Source organism: Lactuca serriola, chromosome 4 (genome assembly GCF_051521515.1).
Source record: "Lactuca serriola cultivar US96UC23 chromosome 4, Lser_US96UC23_V15, whole genome shotgun sequence".
Lineage (NCBI taxonomy): Eukaryota > Viridiplantae > Streptophyta > Magnoliopsida > Asterales > Asteraceae > Lactuca > Lactuca serriola.
In genome coordinates this window covers 2,597,581-2,615,952 of record NC_136411.1, presented here as the reverse complement: position 1 = coordinate 2,615,952, position 18,372 = coordinate 2,597,581, and the positions used below count along the sequence as shown (strand labels likewise).

The window sequence follows — 18,372 nt, the reverse complement described above, 5'->3', positions numbered from 1 at the left end:
TCATTGACCTGAACACAAAATACATCTATTGTCTAGATCTGAAGAAAAGGTTCAGATCTGAGAACAAAATCCATATACGGTTTAGATCTGAAAAACAAAGAAGTTTAAATCTTTCATCTAGCACAGATCTCAAGTAAATACGTACACATAGCACCGTAATTTATATAAAATACTTCATATCTATGTGTAAGATGAAAGCAACTATGCACTCAGCTTATTCGTTATACTCAGATTTCGGTGTTCTTTACATTCCCAGAATCCTTGTCACGACCACTACAACTTTCTTCATAGATATCAGGTTTATCTATTTTTTATTTCTGGCGCTTATTTTCATTCTTGATTTATTATATCATAATAAACAAGCATAAAACACATAATTCACATAATACTCGGATAATTCCTTTTTATTACTTCAAAATGAGTTATATTTGTTGATCATAACTATTACGTCAGCGCATCAATGCTTAGCCTTGAAACACGGGCGTTACAAACTTGGGGAAAAGGTTATAGAAGAAAAAGAAGTTGAAAAGGATGAAGAGAAGAAAACTCCAAGACCAGCAAAGCCGATCCTGAAGGAGTACAAAGCAGTTCCACCATTCCCGTCATGACTGAAGAGCACAAAGCGCGAATGAGAGGATAAGGAAATCATGGACAACTTTCGTAAGGCGTAGGTAAATATTCCACTTTCAGATGTTATTAAACAAATTCATCGTTATGCTAAGTTTTTAAAAGAATGATGTGTTTTAAAGAAAAAGTTAAAAATTAACAAAACCATGAAAGCTGGTGAAAATATTTATGTAATTTTACAGAAAGGTTTACCTCCAAAGTGCAAGGATCCATGATTTTTATCGATTCCTTGTAATTTGTAAAGCCTAACTTTTCCAAAAGTCATGCTTGATTTAGGTGTTTCAGTTAATTTCCTCCCACTTTTTGTTTTTGAAAAATAAAAATTAGGACCTTTGGAAAAGAGCGAGTGTAACATCCCATTTAAATATAATAATTAAATAATAAACACGGTACCCCAAGAATTGACTTTTATTGTTATTCCGTATTATTATAACCCAAAATCGAATAATAATTAGTGGGGTGTTGGCTTCGGGGTGCCAAATGAGATACTTTTGATTTCCGAGGGTTAAAGAGTAAATATCGGACTTATTCTGGGAAGAATTCGTGAAGCCAGGGTGGAAATAGTAATTTATGGATCTTAATTGAGAATAATTTTTAGAGGAGGGATTGTTTTGTAACTATTGGACTTATATTGAAAAGAATTATGGGGACAAGGATTGAAAGGGAAAATTAAAGATCTGTTTTGAAAGAAAATAGAGGAGGAGGGACCATTCTTGTTATTATGGGAAAAAGGCCAAGGTACCGGGTATATAACTTCATTACCCTCTCAAAACCTAACCCTAAATCGATTGCGATACAGCCGTCACACCTACCTCCCTCCAGCCGCCACTGTTCACCTTCCATGCTTCTTCGATCACCCAAAGGACGTCGGGACAGTTGATGCGGATGAGGACACTGTGAACGAGCCTCGCTCGTTTGCACCGCTGCCACCCTCCATCGTTCTTCTCTCTCCTCTCCATCTCATATCCTTCCAGCCGCCACCATCATTGAAGACGCTCCCATCGCTATTGAAGCACCGCCGACGTCAAGCCGAGAACCACCGTCGCTGTCGTTGCTGTTGTAGACCCAATCATCGCTGTAGCGCCGCCGTTGTTGCCCGTCTTCTTGCGCTGCTGCCTTCACCACCTACCTCTGTGGGTGTTGGATTGTTTTCCAGGCAAAAAGGGATGTGTGTGCGTGTTGTGGTGTTGTGTCCGTGTTCTGTGATGGGATTAGGCCGCCGGAGTGTCCCTTGGTCAGAGATCCGAAGAAAAACCACCACCGCTGCCCCCACGTGCCACCGCCGGCCACCCGTAGGTTGTTGTGTATATGTGTTTGTATTAGTATGTGTGTGATTATTTGGGGTTTAGCATTGTAAATGTAACTAGAAAGAAGAATAATGAAAAAAAACTCAAACCACCACCGGCCGCCGTGTTGGGTGGCGGTGTGCCTTGTTTGCATTCTTTGACTCGTTTGGGATGTTTGAAATCCTAATGGGCTTAATGAAACTCTAATGGGCCTAATGGGCCCAATAAAAGCCCTAATTGACCGAATAAAACCTTAATGGGCCCAATGAGACCCAAAGTGACCTTAAAACCCAACCAATAGACTAATGGGCTAGTATTGGGTAGGAAACCCTAATCAGGGTTTGGAAAACCCTAATGGCTTAAAACCCTAATTTTGGGGATTTATCAGGACACACACGTGAGTTATTTAGTTGAGTTAAAATATTAATTAATAATCATTGGAAAATTAACCTAAGGTAATATTGGACTTAATGGATTAAGTCCCTAAGGGTTTAAGTAAGAAATACTTAACCCTAATCATCATTTCACGTGAAAACCCTAATCTCACTTGGGCCTTGAATTGGACCTTTCCACTGGGCTTGGAGATTGGGCTACTGATGGACTATCCAAGAATAAGTAAATGAACTAAAATAATTAGATGGGCTTTAGGATAAGGCCTATATGAGGGACTTGGGACCAATTTGGAAAATTGGGCCATAGGTGGGCCATTATTGGCCCTTACGATTATGCGATATTGGGCCATGGGAATATCAAAAGTTTAGACTAGAATAAATAGATGAGCCTTAAGGAAAAACCATGTAGAGGTCTGGACCCAATTTGGAAAATTGGGCCATATGTTGGCTTTTGGCCCATTACTTGGCTTTTGGGCTTTTGAAGTGTGAGTTGGACCTTAAGCTTGGAACCAATTATTAATTGGGTATTGTTTGATTTTGACAGTTTGGGAAGCTGTCAACCAGCAGCTGGAGTTTTATCTACGAGACTTCAGTAGTGCCAGGTGAGTTATCCTCACTATATCAATTGTGTCTAAGGCACCAATGTCGGCCCTTTTCGGATGTGTATCCGGGTTTATTACATGTTATGCTTTATGATATGTATCCTGGTTATAGGCTGGTTGCTATGTTAGAGATCGGTTAGATCAATATCCTGGTTATAGGATGGTTGCTATGTTAGAGATCGGTTAGATCAGTATCCTGTTTATAGGATGGTTGCTATGTTAGAGATCGGTTAGATCGGTATCTTGATTATAGGATGGTTGCCATGATCAATGATCTGTTAGATCTAATTGTTTACTTGTTAATATGTATGTGCACATGTTTGTTGGTTTGGGGAAAGGGTTGAGGCAGGTCCTGCTGAGTGCAGTAGGCCAAGACACCCTCGGCGAACCGGGTAGACTGCAGGCCCGGGTCGGGCAAATCTAGTCAGGCCGAAGGCCCAACGAGCGGTCCGGATAGGCTGAAGGCCCCAAAGACGTGCCGAGGGCTCGGAGAGCGGTCCAGATAGACTGAGGACCGAGAGTCGGTCCAGTCAGACTGATGGCTCATTATGCATGTTGTATCTGTTTGCTTATATGTTTATATGATATGATTATATATGTATGGCGTTGGTGTTTTGGGGGTAACTCACTAAGCCTTCGAGCTTACATTTAACAATTATTGTTTTAGGTATTCTGATGATCGCGGTAAGGCGAAGGCGTGATCGTGCACCTCCTTACTTTTTCATGATTGATTTTAGGGATACTCTGATGTTTAAATTGTTTTGAAAGTAAACTGTAATAAGTTGATGGTTTTAAATGTTTTAAAAAGTTTTAATTTGGCTTGAATTTTTTGGGTGTTACACCGAGACTATCATTTAGTTGGCTGACCGTTCAACAATACACCCAAAATGTGTATTGGAGGATGTTCTAGTCCAAGTGATGAGTTAATTTTTCCCGTTGATTTATATATTATGAACAAGAGGAATGTGGATGTTTTTTTAATAAAAACTCAATTATTTTAGGATGATCTTTTATGAAACCTGCTAAAACCAAAATTGATTTCTTTGTTGGTACACTTTCAATTGAGTTTGATGATGATGTGGTTAATTTTGATATAAATGATGCTGAAATTCCAACTTATAACTTTTATGTTAACTTTCTGGGTGCCAACATGCCTTTGTCTGAGGACTGTTGTGAGTTTTCTAATCATCTTGTGCAAGAAAGATTTTCAGACATAAATTTTAGCTATGTCGCATCAACGAAGCTGACAGTAAATGGCAGGCTTGGGGAGGAAAAGCTAATTTCTGTTGAGGAAGCATCAAAAAAGAAGCTGAAAATAGGCAAGTTTGGTGAGGAGGAGAAGAATTCTGGAAAGATGATCAAAAAAAGAAAAATGAATTAAGAAGCTGACAAATGACTTATCTGATAAAAATATGAAGATTTTCAAGTCTTGTGCCATATCTGAAGGGATCTGGACTAAAAAAAAGGATTTGGAGTCAAAGAAAAAGAAGGAATCTTGTGTGCAACTACCAGATTCAACACTTATGCCATATATGTAGGGATCTGGAGTCAAATAAAAAGAAGTTGAGCTGAAGAGGAGCCCCATTCATACTAGTTAACAATCTGGTTGAGCACAATTGAGCTAACAGCTTTAAAAAAGGGCGGCTTTCTAGGAGGAAACCTTACGCATAGTTTTTACCTTTCACTTTGAATAAGAGTCGGTAACAGCTTCAAGCAAGCTTGGGGAAATCATAGGGTCTTCTACATTGTCGAAAATTAGATTTCGCTGGAATCTTCATCAAATAAATCAAAATTTTGTAGAAACATATCAATTACATTATTTCCTATTTGCAACCTTTTGTTTTTATATGTTACGTTGAGTTATGCATTCTTCTCCGAGCATTAAGGACAATGCTTCACTTTAAGCTTAGGGAAGGGGTTAGTAGTCAAAACTTGCATTTTTTGTTAAAAAAATTGATTTTTTTAGTTTTTTAATTTTTGTGTTACATTTTTCGTTTTTATTTTCTGCATTGCATAAAAAATTCGAAAAAGTCCCAAAATATTTTTATTTTATTTTCTGTTTTTTCTACACTATAAGAAAACCCCAAAAAGATTTTATTTTTAGTTTTAATAAATGCATAAAAAAATTCAAAAAGTTCAGAAAAATAAAAAAGTTACATGAGATGATGACATTATTTGCATTCAATAGTTATGTAAAGATGACAATGAAAATCCGAAATGAAAAGTTTGATAATGGTAAGTGTAGTAATAGTTTCCATAACTAGAGGATTGCATAACACTATAAGCTTTAAGAATAATTGTAAAAATAAAAATAATAATATATTGAAACACTACGTAAGCAAAAATAAAACAGTTTTTGAACAAACTCTTAAGACTTTTGAGTAGGAACTGAGTTCGATAAGTCTTGACCCCATAAAACACGGACCTATTTGTTGGTACACATTACCCTTCGCGGTAACAGAGAGCTCTATATCATATCCACATAGCCAACAAAATGAAGAAGTGAGCAAAACTGTCATATCCAAGCTTGTTGCGGGTACAAATTGTCAAATTCGGTACCTAAGTAAAATTTCAAGTTCTTAATTGAAGGAATCGCAGGAAATATACAAAGACGGTTGAAGAACTCAAAGCCAAATGCAAAAGATAAAAACTTTCAAGTTCCAATCAAATCAAGGTTCGCCTCAAAGTAAAATATAGCGTGACTGAAGAACTCTGTGATATGATATATGAAGCTCTCAAAAAAGTGAAAGCATAGGAGCTCGGGCCCGGACGCGAGGGTTGACTGCTTTGTCGAAAGCTGATTTGACGTGACAGGGTCTCTAAGGATAGGTCAAGTTTGGTTTTTATGAATGAGTCGAAAAGACGTGAAATTATTAAATATGCTATTTTTAGCAAGGTAAATTAATGTATAAAATTTAAATAAAAGTTATTGTTGGTTTATCAGTTTACACCGTTGAACATATTTCTGACCTTTGAAATATGGCATACATGGAAGGTATTGAAATTGTTGTCTAGGTCGTGATTTCATTAGAGCTTCCTCGATGTGAAGCCTGATCATGTGAACAAGAAAAAAAAAGAGTGAAGTGTTTTTATTAATTTAGTTTTAATTCCAAGTTCCTTTTATGTCATCTACAGTTTTCCATTTCGTTTGTAATGTTTAATCTTTTTATTACTTGAGGGAAAGTAAGTTTTAAGCTTGGGGATATTTGTTTGATGCCATTTTATACATCTTTTATAGTTGTTTTATTAGTATTTTGCATCATATTTTATGCATTTGTGTCTGCATTAGTTTAAATAATGTTCAACTCGTGTATTTCATCAGAATTCTCATATTGTTCATGTTTTATGTCATTTTTAGATATTTCGAGTGGAGCGGTAATTTATAATTCATTGGATCATATTTGGAGCATAACTAGAGTGTATCTGGAACTTATATGGAGCCAAAACACTAATAAAGACCAGATACAAGATGTTTTCCACTTTTGAAAATTAACCAGAAGATTACCGAAATGTTTTGAGGCCTTTTAGAAACTTAGGCCCTTAAGCATGGGTCGTGCCTGCCTCCTGATCCCAACCAATGCATTCTTGGATGTTTAAAGTTGCGTAGTCCAAGCACGAACCGTGCTCCACCTCTGAAGCATTTATGAAGGATTTTTTGTAGTTTGATATCTGCGAAGCCCAAGCACGGGCCTTGCTTCCCAATTGAAGTCCATTTTTCTTTTTTCTTTTTCTAATTTTATAATATTTTCTAATTGCGTTGAGCGAGCACAGCCTGGACACCCCAAGCATGGACCATGCTTCATGCCCGTGCTTCTAATTTTTTTTTTGGCAATCTACTTCATTTAACTGCACGTGGATTCCATCCACCTCGAAACACGAGTTGTGCTTCTTTCTAGAACCCTTATTTGCTATCAAGTCTACTATATAAATAGCATGTGTACTTTCATTGGAACCCTAGACGACCATAGATGAAAAGAAACCCCTTATTCAGGCGATGTTTCTCCATTTCCATCGATTTCTGAAGATCTGAAGACTGTAAATCGTCTCTTTTAATTAGTTTTGTAAGATTTAGTCATTTAAATTTCTCTTTTTATCAGTTTTCATTAGATTTTAACCATGTCTTGTTGAAACCCTATTGTTCAGTTCTACAAAAGATTAGCACTGGATCGTCCCAAATTCCGAGCCCAAAAATTTCAATTTTATATAAGGATTTAGAAAACATTTATAATAAAACATCACCATGTCATATCATTTCATAAAACCATAATCTCATGTCTGAAAATCATATCATAAAAGTAGTAACAATGTCAGAGTACAATCCCAAGATATCTCATAAGGCGAATGTGTGTATGATGTGCAGCTACCGCGCCGACTCCTTCCCCTTTGCTGAAGAGGCACCTGAAACAAAACTGAAAATTGTAAGCAAAAAGCTTAGTGAGTTCCCCCTGTTGGGTTTTGAGCATTCTAACACTCCTAAGTGTACATGCAACCGTAAATACCTTGGATCTATGTTTTCTCTATTATACATACAAATATGACCATCCAAGGTATTATACTAACTAGCATACAAAACTTTGATTCATATGAAACATAACAAGTTAGAATACATACCTCTTTTAATGTAGAATGACTTCATGAAGCTTGAGTGCCTAGTGCCCCAAGTGTGACACCTCAAATGGTTCACACAACACCAAATACACTTGGAATAACTTGAGAGAAACTTGAACACTTCTAAAATCGGCTAGCCCTTCTATCCCACACACAGTCCCACTTTTTCCAAAGAATATGATCTTATAAAGTTGTTACAATTAGTGTAAACCCTAATTGTCATGACTTTCCATTTCCTTGGATCCATGGGTTCAAATACACCATGGAGCATCATATGGGTTTTAGCCCAACTTAATAATCCATGGAGCATTAGCCCACTATACAAGTATGGATGATTTACACAATCAACCCATATATTTAATTAGTCTTCTTTTGATCACTTAATTAATTATAGATTAATTCTTGATCAATACTAATTAAATAATATTCTTTTAATATATTATAACTTATAATATATTAACAAACCTTAAGTGTTATTTCTCTCATTATAGTCTATCCAAATGCATGATGCCATGCAACCCAAATGGACCATGCCGGGTCGGGTCAAGTCTTACCAATTATAGTTATGGACTTAGACATTAATCCAACACCCCCATCCTACAACATACCATAAAATCATATAGCATACATACTGTCAGGCAATTCTCGGGTGCCGACCTACCCGGTATGGCCATTCTGGGGTGCTGACCTACCCGTGTTAAGCCATTCTGAGGTGCTGACCTACCCATGTCAAGCCATTCTGGGGTGCTGACCTACCCATCGGTCCTAACAACCGAACCTTTTTGGGACAAACCAAAAAGGAAAGATGAACTATAATTTTGGGACGGAGGGAGTAGTTTAAATGGACAGAAGAAGCAGATGCGACATTGCAAAAACTTAAAGACACCCTACAACAACTCCCGACTCTCACCTTCCCACTCCTAGGGGAGACATTATAGAACTACTTAACAGTGTCTGAAGAGGCCATCTCCTCTGTACTAGTAGTAGAGAGATAAGGAAAGCAGATCCCCATTCATTTTGTTAGCAGGGCCCTGCAAGGGCCAAAAGTCAATTACCCGGCCTTGGAAAAGCTGGTCCTCGCCTTGGTTTATGCAGTCAGGCGACTACGAAGATATTTCCATGCCCACAAGGTGGATGTTCTGACTAGTTACCCGATAAAGCAAGTACTACTAAGGCCAGAAAAATCTGGGCGCCTGGCCAAATGGGTCATAGAGTTGGGTGAACACGACATCCAATACCACCCTAGAACTAGCATCAAAGCCCAGGCTCTTGCAGACATCCTGGTTGAAATCCCAAATACCATCAAGGGAGTGCCAATGACAATCTCCATTGATCCACTCGATCCTGAAGCCGGTAATGAACTCTGGAAGCTTTACACCGATGGTGCGTCAAGTAAGGAAGGCTTAGGCGTAGGCTTGATCCTCCAAAGCCCCAAAGGCGAAGAGATCACTTACACGTTGCGATTTGACTTTCAAGTATCCAACAACAAGGCAGAGTACGAAGCACTCCTAGTAAGTCTGAGGCTCGCCAAGGATCTTGGCGCAAAGCAACTAACATCCCTTAGCGATTCACTGCTTCACAAACTAGGTAAATGGAATGTAAGAGGCTAAAGACTCAAGGATCCAGAAATACCTAGATGCAGTCCGAAGTCTAACCAACACGTTCAAAATCTTTTCCACAAAACAAATCTCCCGGGGAAATAATGCAAGGGCGGACGCTCTCAGTAAGTTAGCCTAAACTTCCTTTGATCAATTATCAAAGAAAGTGCTAGTCGAAGTGCTCCCGGAGAGAAGTATCGATAAACAAAAGGTAAATATAGTATCAACTACACCGGAATGGACCAAACCGTATGTCGATTACTTGCGCAATGGCGAGCTACCTGATGACCCTGAGGAGGCAAGAAAAGTCAAGATCAGGGTGTCACATTTTACAATCAGGGATAACCAATTATACCGAAGAGGGTATCTCAGACCATGGATAAAGGGAATCTCCAAGGAAGAGGAACAGACGTTCCTGGAAGAAATTCATTCGGGGGGATGCAGCAACACATGAGGGCGCTCAAGCACTCACACGCAAAATACTCCGATTAGGGGTATATTGGCCAGACATGTACAACGACACTGCAGCCCTAACCAAGAAATTCAAGGAATGCCAGACATTCGCTCCTTTCCAAAATCATTCGGCCATGCCGTTGACCAGCATCACCAGCCCCTGGCTCTTCCACCAATGGGGGATTGAGATAGTCGGACCTTTCCCACCAAAGCCGGGAGGTGTGAAATTTTTGCTAGTGGTCGTGGATTATTTCACGAAGTGGATATAGGCAGAACCATTGGCCACCATCACTGGCAAACAAATGATAAAATTCATGACCAAGAACATATTGACCCGTTTTGGCACACCCATAATCCTCATAAGCGACAACAACACACAATTTGAAGGAAGTCCCTTCAGAGAGTGGTGCGAAGATAAAAAAATCATCGTCGTTTCACGTCAGTGGCGCACCCTCAGGCCAATGGGAAAACTGAAATATCGAACAAAACCATAGTTAATGATTTGAAGAAAAGGCTACTCAGATCAAATTCCGCCTGGGTGGATGAACTCCCGATAATGTTGTTATCCTATCGTACCACAACAAGGTCAAGCACGAGAGAAAAACCATCTAGTCTAATCTACAAGACAGAAGCGGTCCTTCCTCTTGAAATAGTGGCCGACTCCCTACAAACAAAGAGTTTTGAGGAAGCAGCCAACGAAGAAGGGCGACGCCATGACCTAGACATGCTCGACGAAAAACGTGAGGCGACACAGTTGCGTCAAGCACTGTACAAATCACGAACTGAGAACTATTACAACCACCAAGTCCGGTCAATAATTTCAAAGTCGGAGAATGGGTGCTAAGAAAGAATGAGTTTAGCCATGCTAAACCATTGGGGAAACTCAGTGTCATGTGGGAAGGACCATACAAAATAGTGGAAGCCCATAAGAATGGTGCTTATGTCCTAGAAGCTTAGGTCGAGCATGTTATTCCAAGAACATTGAATGCACAGAGTCTGCGTCACTTTTACTCTTAAAACGAGTGTTAAAGGTAGAATCAATGCTAGCAAAGGCATTGTGTATTAATTTTAACATGTAAATGTAATCAACAAAAATTACTTTACTACTTTCAATTTTATTGCACTCTAAACAAAACTAGAGTAAACAGAAAGGGAAATTCAGATGCACCTTATTTTCAAGCTTGAAAAACAAAACAAAGAGGCTATGTACATTTACCGTGTGACAACAAGGACTGATCATCCAACATCACACGGGCGGAATTGTTACAAGGAGGCAGCCAGGGAGTTTTCATATAGAAGGCTCATAACCTTCCTCCCAAAACATGTTCATCAACTACATTACAGTATACATATGAAAGAACATGTGACATAAGTGTAGAAGAGTCATAACCTTCCACTAAGCAGAAAAAAACTAGGTGAGCGTCAAGATGACGATCTTGGCTACTCCCAGGGTCTTTAAACAGCAAATTAGAATAAATTTCTCAAAGGCCAACTTCAGTAACGCATAAAGAGTTCACGAGTAAAAGAACCCAGGTCAGGTGTAAATAGACCCTACATCAATACCATATGATGGCCAACATAAACCATACAACCAAACAAAAAGAACATGTGTGGTAATATCAAAACATTCATACCTACAAATATAAAGAAAACATTGTCAGAATTGTCGGACTCCCAGACTTTTGAATGGGCACAGTGGGAAGAAAATACCATAAACAAACAAAGGAAACGAAAATATTGTTCAAGGAAATCACACCAGAACAAGCCACAAAACAAGGCTACTTATCACCAGGAGCAGAGCTTGGGTCGAAGCTTGACCCATCGCTTTGAGCTTCTTGACAGAGACTACAGATCCCAGCCATGTCCAGACTGTCCAGGCGAAGGTGGTTGGAAAAGTCAGTTTCAGTGAAAGCCACCATGGCATCTTCCATCTCTTGAGTCCTGGCAGCCACATTCTCCTCAGACTTTGGGTCAGACTCCCCGACAGTTACCTGCTCCCAGATGATCCTTTTACCCTATTCTACACCTGCAGAAACATAGGCCTTCTGCACATGTACCAAGCCTTAGAGAAATTGAGGGCTCTTGATCACCTGGTCCACCACCCTGCTGAGTCCCTCGCTGAGGATCCAATCTTACTTACTGATCATCATCGAAGTTCCTCTTCACTTTAAACTGATCTCACTTACTAACTCGTTTTTTAGTGCAAATCGTGTTTCATATCAATTTGGTGTTTACTTGATATAACTTGTCATTTACATTTCATTTACACTTCAACACTTTACATTTCCACAACTAACTATCTAACAAATCTAACTTATTATTGTTGAGCTTTTATGATCCTTTGAGATTAACTTATTCCACAATTATCATCTTGTACTAACGTTTGTTCAAGTGTTTCCCAAAGTTCTTCTCTCAACATAACATAATTTCGTCTAAATATTCAAACGGTCATAATGTTCTTATAAGAGCTCGACGTTCTTTATACCCACAAAATCGTCTCAACAAGATTTATAGCTCTCCTCAATTATATTTTGCTAAATAGCATTTCTCAATTTAAAGCAACTCAAATCTTTATTTCACTTACTCACTTAATATAATTCTCATCTTGTGAAATAATACTTGTTACAAAAAAAACCAAGTGTTACAACGAGCGTTTTCGGAGAAGATGACCATTGCTAAGATGTAGGGATATTATCATTGTTTGAAGGAGGATTAGATAAATGAGGGTGCAGACATGATGGGTTATTTTAATTTTATAAAATTATAAATAACTAACAAATAATAATTTATTTTTAAAAATAAATAAAGATAAATAAAAGTATTTTTATGTCTTGTAAGACGAAATATGCAATAACATAAAGTTTAATAGACTGTCCAAGTAAAAAAAATGACTCAGGAAGGTAATAATCTTTTGATTTTGTTCACAATTAGTCTATTTCTTTATACATCATATATTATTCAACATATTGAAGTTGTTTACATATTATCCTTGCAATCAGATTATGTATGTTATAATGGTAATATGTGAACAGTTCAACAAGTTGGATAGTATAAGGTGTACGAGGATAAAAAATGATTAAATATGATTTAGGGACCAACTTGAAACCATATGACACCAAAAAAAAGTTAGAGACTAAAATTCAAAATCTGGAAAACCAAAGGGACCATTTATGAAAATAATGAACTCTTGAACTGTTAATTATTTAAAATGTTTAATTTATAGAAACAGTTCGGGGGAGAATTCAGCAAAAAGACAATGGCTTTGATAAATAAATCATTTCATCCGACCTAAAGACCAATCACCATTGAAAATAAATTCATATAGATCTTTTATGAGACCAAAAAAATATTTAGAGACTATAATCCAAAATCTAAAATACCACAAGGTCCATTTATAATAATAATAATAATAATAATAATAATAATAATAAAAAACTTTGATTTTATTCATAATTGCTCTTTTTTATTATTAAAAGTGTATATTACCTTTATAACCTAAATGTTGGCTGCATAAGTCAATGTAAACAACTTCAAGATGATGCATAATATAAGAAAAAAGAAAAAAAAAACAACTAAGACCAATCGGTATACGGATTACGGTGGGTCTTGTGGTCTAGCTGATCATGACCGTGGTTCGTACACGCTAGCCCAAACCATCATGGTCCTCCTTGTTCGTGGCCTTCAGTGGTGGGCATCACGAATCGAAACGACCAATAGGGTTGGGTTGCTCACTTGAAGGACCGAAACTGAGAAAAAAGAGCTCATGCGAGTTGTTTTTCTTTTTTTGCTGGGAAGAAGACACACTTTCCAAGTCTTGGCAACTTTGATCCCTAAGATGCAGTTCATTGACACAAAGCATCTCTTATCAGAAATCTTTTAACATATATAGTTTCTAAAATGACAAATTAAACCTTAAATTTATATTTCCTAATTAATTAAGTAATTTGATTGATTTGAATTATTATTCTTATTATTATTAAATCACTTATTTGTATAATTAGTATTTAAAAAATATTATATGTTTTTAATATATTTTTAAATGAAATTTAATTAAATAAAATAAAATAAAATAATATGTTTAGCGGTAGGTATTTTATAAGGAGCACTATAACGACCGGATGACCTAAGATGGTTTGGGGGGGGTGGGTGGGGATGGTTGGGCTCCTTTTCATTCCTTTGGTGTCTTGGTGTATGTCAGGTTGTAGTTTAAGTGTGTGTTTGGTGTGCGTTTCTTTTTTCCTTTTCCCGAGTAGACATCTTATAGGCATAAAACTATACCTGGCATTTCTTTCGTGTATTCTTTCTAGTGTGGGTCGATTTAAAATGGGATGTGGGGGTAAGCTTATTGGTGTGTGTTTTTCTCTATTCGTGTTTGATTTCTCCTGCAGGTCCCTTTCAATTTTCACCTATGTTTTAGTAGTAGTCGCACTCCATCTTGCAGGTCATCTCAACTGCTCTCATTGGAGTTGGAGAAATCCCATGTAGGAGAAGAGGTCATCATATTTGCTCCTGGAGGATAGTCAAGGAACAAATAGTCCAAAAAGATCCCAGTCTCTTGGAGGGATAGTTTTGCTTTGAAACACAACCAAACGGTCGGTGATGCCACGAAAAAAAAAAAAAAAAAAAAAAATGTCGTCGATGCCTCAAGCATCCTAGGCGGAGATTCTGGGTGTAATCAAGTTTTGATTTCCATTGTAACTCCCTAGTGTCATCATTAAATTAGTTTAGGTTGTCTTATCCGCATCTATGTTCTCTTTACTGTATTGCCATGTCCTGCTGGTTTTAATAAATATATTATCCTTGCCGTTCAAAAAAAAAAAAAAAAAAAAAAACCTCAAAAATTCACACCCTTCGACTATTTTTTCCTCAAAAAAATAAAATTAAAATTAAAGACCAATAAAGACACCTAATTAGCCGGTGGGAACGGGTCGCTAGTTGTTGTAGTAGTCAATACATGGTGTAGGCAGACCATGTGCAAAGCTTAGATGAGGTACAGACACGTATGTTTGACTAGTGTGTGGTGTAATCTACAACAAACTTTGTTATCAATTTCCAACGGGTTTTTCCTTTTACATTTTTTTTTAATTAAGAGGGTATTTGGCTTAGCTTTTGAATGGCTAAAAGTCTTTTTTGAAAAAGATCATAGGCAAAAAAAGGATTTTTGTCAAAAGACTTTTAAAAGCTACTTTTGGATTTTACAAAGAAGAAAACTCAATTTTTTGGAAAAGTCAAGAAAACCTGACTTTTTATAATTTTTCCAAAAAAATCTTTTAGGCTCTAAAAAACTAAGCCAAACACCCTCTAAATTTAATTGGAGTGGTCTTTGCCGGTCTTTTATTTATTTGTTTATTTTTATTTAGTTTTTTTCTATTTCCTATTTAGGTTAGTACATAAAACTATGTTGAAATTACAAATTCCCATAAGAAAAACCATGAGCCGTCTTCTATTTCCTCAAACCTTTTTTACTATTTGCTTACCATCTTTGCCCCCCCCCCCCCCCCCCCCCCCCTACTTTTAATTAAATATCATAAAGCCTTCTATTAAAAAAAAGATTCATAACATGTTTTATTTTATTATTGTCATCATTGTGCAAATATTGACGAATTAATATCATCATTAATTATATTATTTAAATGCCATTAATATAAAAATACTTATTTGTTTAATATGTGACTTAAAACGAAAGTAAATGATATATAAGAATACAAGGTTTTTATTTTAATAAATATAATAATCATATTTATATTATATTATATAATATAAATTATTATTCCTATTACAAACAATTATATGTCTACCCATTGTTTCATGAAAATAGTTTCATTAATAGATTCTCTTTTTCTTAAAAAAAAAAAAAAAAAAAAAAAAAACTCATTAGATTCCACATTAAATGTTTTGATAAAGTGTTCTTAGACAAAAAATATATAAAAAGGGAATAAAATAACAAAATATCATAAGCTTGTTGATTGAACAATGCAAAAGTATATAAATATACATTAATTTTTAAATATAAAATGAAAATAAAATATAAATAAATAAAAAGGAATTAAGAGAAGGAGTATGCAGTTAAAAAGAATGTGAGTTAGTAATAAAAAAATTAAAAATTAAGTTCAACAATATTAATGAAGTTAGTAATAAAAAAATAATTATTATATAATAAAATTAATAATGATTAGATTATAATGAAAGTTAGTCAAATGAATTAATTATTATGTGACAATGATGAAAAAAATAGAGATAGAATGGTTTGTGATAGGATAGAGTAGTGTGTGCATCCATTTCCAAATCCAAAAAAAATATATTATAATTGTACTTGTATTTTTAATATTATCATGATTGCAGCCGTAGTATATATAGCAAAATGGAATACTGAAATCAACCAACCTTATAAATTGCTACAACCTGAATAAAAGATATAAAAATGTTTCTGGTATGCATAAAAACAAAATCCGACACAGATCATGAGCTGACCTCAAATTAAAACCGTTTATCTAATATAAAACGTAAAACATGAGTAGAGAAACAATGGCGGATCCTAGGAACATGGGTGCTTCGTACTTGAACCCATGTGAAGGGGATGTAGAGGTTGACGACGTCGTTCCTCCTGTTGCTGGAGAAGTGGTGGGTGTAGTAGTTACATTACTGAAGATAGCAGCGTCAGGTGAATTTGGTGGTAACTTTAACAGCTCTGCATGCGAGATCAATGAAAACAAAAGTTATTTAAAAACTAGTTTAATTACCAACATACTATAACAAATTATAATAATAATAAAAAAAATACAAAACATAAAAACAATAGCCAAAATTTAAAAAAATTGGACACTGGCCCTCCCATATATAAAGACATTTTTTCCACATTGGGTTCATTTTTACCATAATTTTTTTTCAAAATACGTTTGAATCTATGACTTCGTAGTTCAGAAAAAAAACAAAAAAATAAAGAAATAAATAAAAAAAAAAGGCGCACTACTGATTTTTTTTTTGTGGTTCCACAATCCATAATTTTAATAACTTTTTTTTCGAAACAACATTGTATTAGGCATTTCGTAGTGTTTTCACTATTTCAGAGTTTGCCCTGCAAAATTGATGATTATTTAAGATATTTCTTAAATATTTGGCTAATTTTTATGGAAAAAGCTAAAAAAAAAATTCTATTTTTGAAAGGTGTAAGAAATAAAGATAAAGTTGATGTGATGTGAGGTACAAATTGGGTATATATAGCTATATATAGCCTAGAGTCGTAAGAAATTCAATTAAGATCTACAACCACTACCAACCTTGAGACTTTGTCAATTGCTCACTAGTCATACTTTCGGTACATATATGCAACTGTTCATGTATATCCACATTAAATCTCATAAACGTTCACTTGTCGGTTTCGTTGAGTTTTGTTTTATCCTTTTTTATTTAAATGGAACATAAAATTTTATAACTGGACACTTCAATTTTATATTTCTTTCCAATTTTTACCATGCACGGAGGACTGTAACAACCAAAATATATACAAGATTAAAGAAGGTACATGCATGCACACCCATATAGATCACAGAATTTGGGAAAAATTGGTATCGTTGTGATATATATGGTGCTGTGAGTGATTGATATAAAATTAACATGATTCAAACTTGATCCATCGAAAATTTCAGATCAGATCAGTCTCAAAAAAATGAAACTAATTTGGAAAACTGAAAGTTATAATAATTACCTTGTTCTTTTACATTATCGAGGTACTTGATCGGTTTAGCGCTTCAATTATGTAAAGTTATATTCAAAATCAATATCGTCACTCTATGTTTTTGGTTTAATTTGTGCATTCATGTGTGTGTTAAGAGTGAAGTTGTAGAAAACAGGAACATTCTGTTCGACAGTTTCAAAATCGAAATCTTGTAGATCAATAAAATAAAATGCTGAGATCAAAATCGAAAAGTAAAAGTAGTAGAGAAGATAAATTACTTGGACAATCGCTGATACTTGCACCAGCAATTTTACAAGCAGAAGGCAGCTGAAGAAGACGAGCCTCTTGAATATTCATGGACTTAAGCGCCGGATTGGTTCCGTTATGGATCTGCTGTATCAGAAAACACAAACACGCCGGATTACTCTCTTTCATCTCCGTCACCGAATCACAACACTTCTTCTGCGGCGTCGACTCTTTCCCTGACGCAAACGCAACACATGTCATCACCTCCGGTAGCTTCGAAGCACACTGGTCGGCTAACGACTGCGCCGAACCACCGATTCCGCTCCCGCATATCACGATACAAACCACCGTAAACAAGCTCAAACAGTAATTTCTCATCGCCATTGTGAAAAGTACTGATAGTAGCTTTGTGTTTTTTGAGGATTTATAGTGGAAACGGAGACAGGATTACGATTGAGGTTGGGGTTTGGTGATTAATGAGGGGCAGTTGGGTGTGAGGTGTGAACTATGGAGTTAATGTCTGCGAGGAAAAGTATGGTGATGGCAGATGCAGGGAGGCGCACTTGTCTGGTTGCGTTTAATGAGTTTCGGTTTATGGAATTAGGGATAACGGTTCACTACTCGATGGCAATCGTAACGGAAATGGTCACAATTACAATTTTATACTTTCAATTTCAAACACACCGACATCAACACCTTGCATAGTCGGCAAATTCGCCCTCCTTTCTCTTGCACACCGTCGATGAAACCAACCCTCCTTACGTATCCTTCGTGTCTTTTTTCTAAGTTTTATAATTTCATCCCATTTACTTTTTTGTTATACACTATGTCTGAAACTTTATAAGGTTGATTTTAAAAAAAAATTAAAATTAAAATGTAAACAAA

General features: G+C 36.2%; 1 protein-coding gene across 1 annotated transcript; it reads right to left on the bottom strand.

Moving 5' to 3' along the window:
- Positions 1–15,933: 15,933 nt before the first annotated feature.
- Positions 15,934–18,107, bottom strand: LOC145100890 (non-specific lipid transfer protein GPI-anchored 1-like). Its single transcript, XM_079038021.1, has 2 exons — positions 17,520–18,107; positions 15,934–16,254 (listed from the first exon to the last, which is right to left on the bottom strand). The coding sequence occupies exons 1-2, from the start codon at positions 17,869–17,871 to the stop codon at positions 16,058–16,060; spliced, it is 549 nt and encodes a 182-aa protein (XP_078894147.1). The 5' UTR covers positions 17,872–18,107; the 3' UTR covers positions 15,934–16,057.
- Between the last annotated feature and the right edge of the window lie 265 nt (positions 18,108–18,372).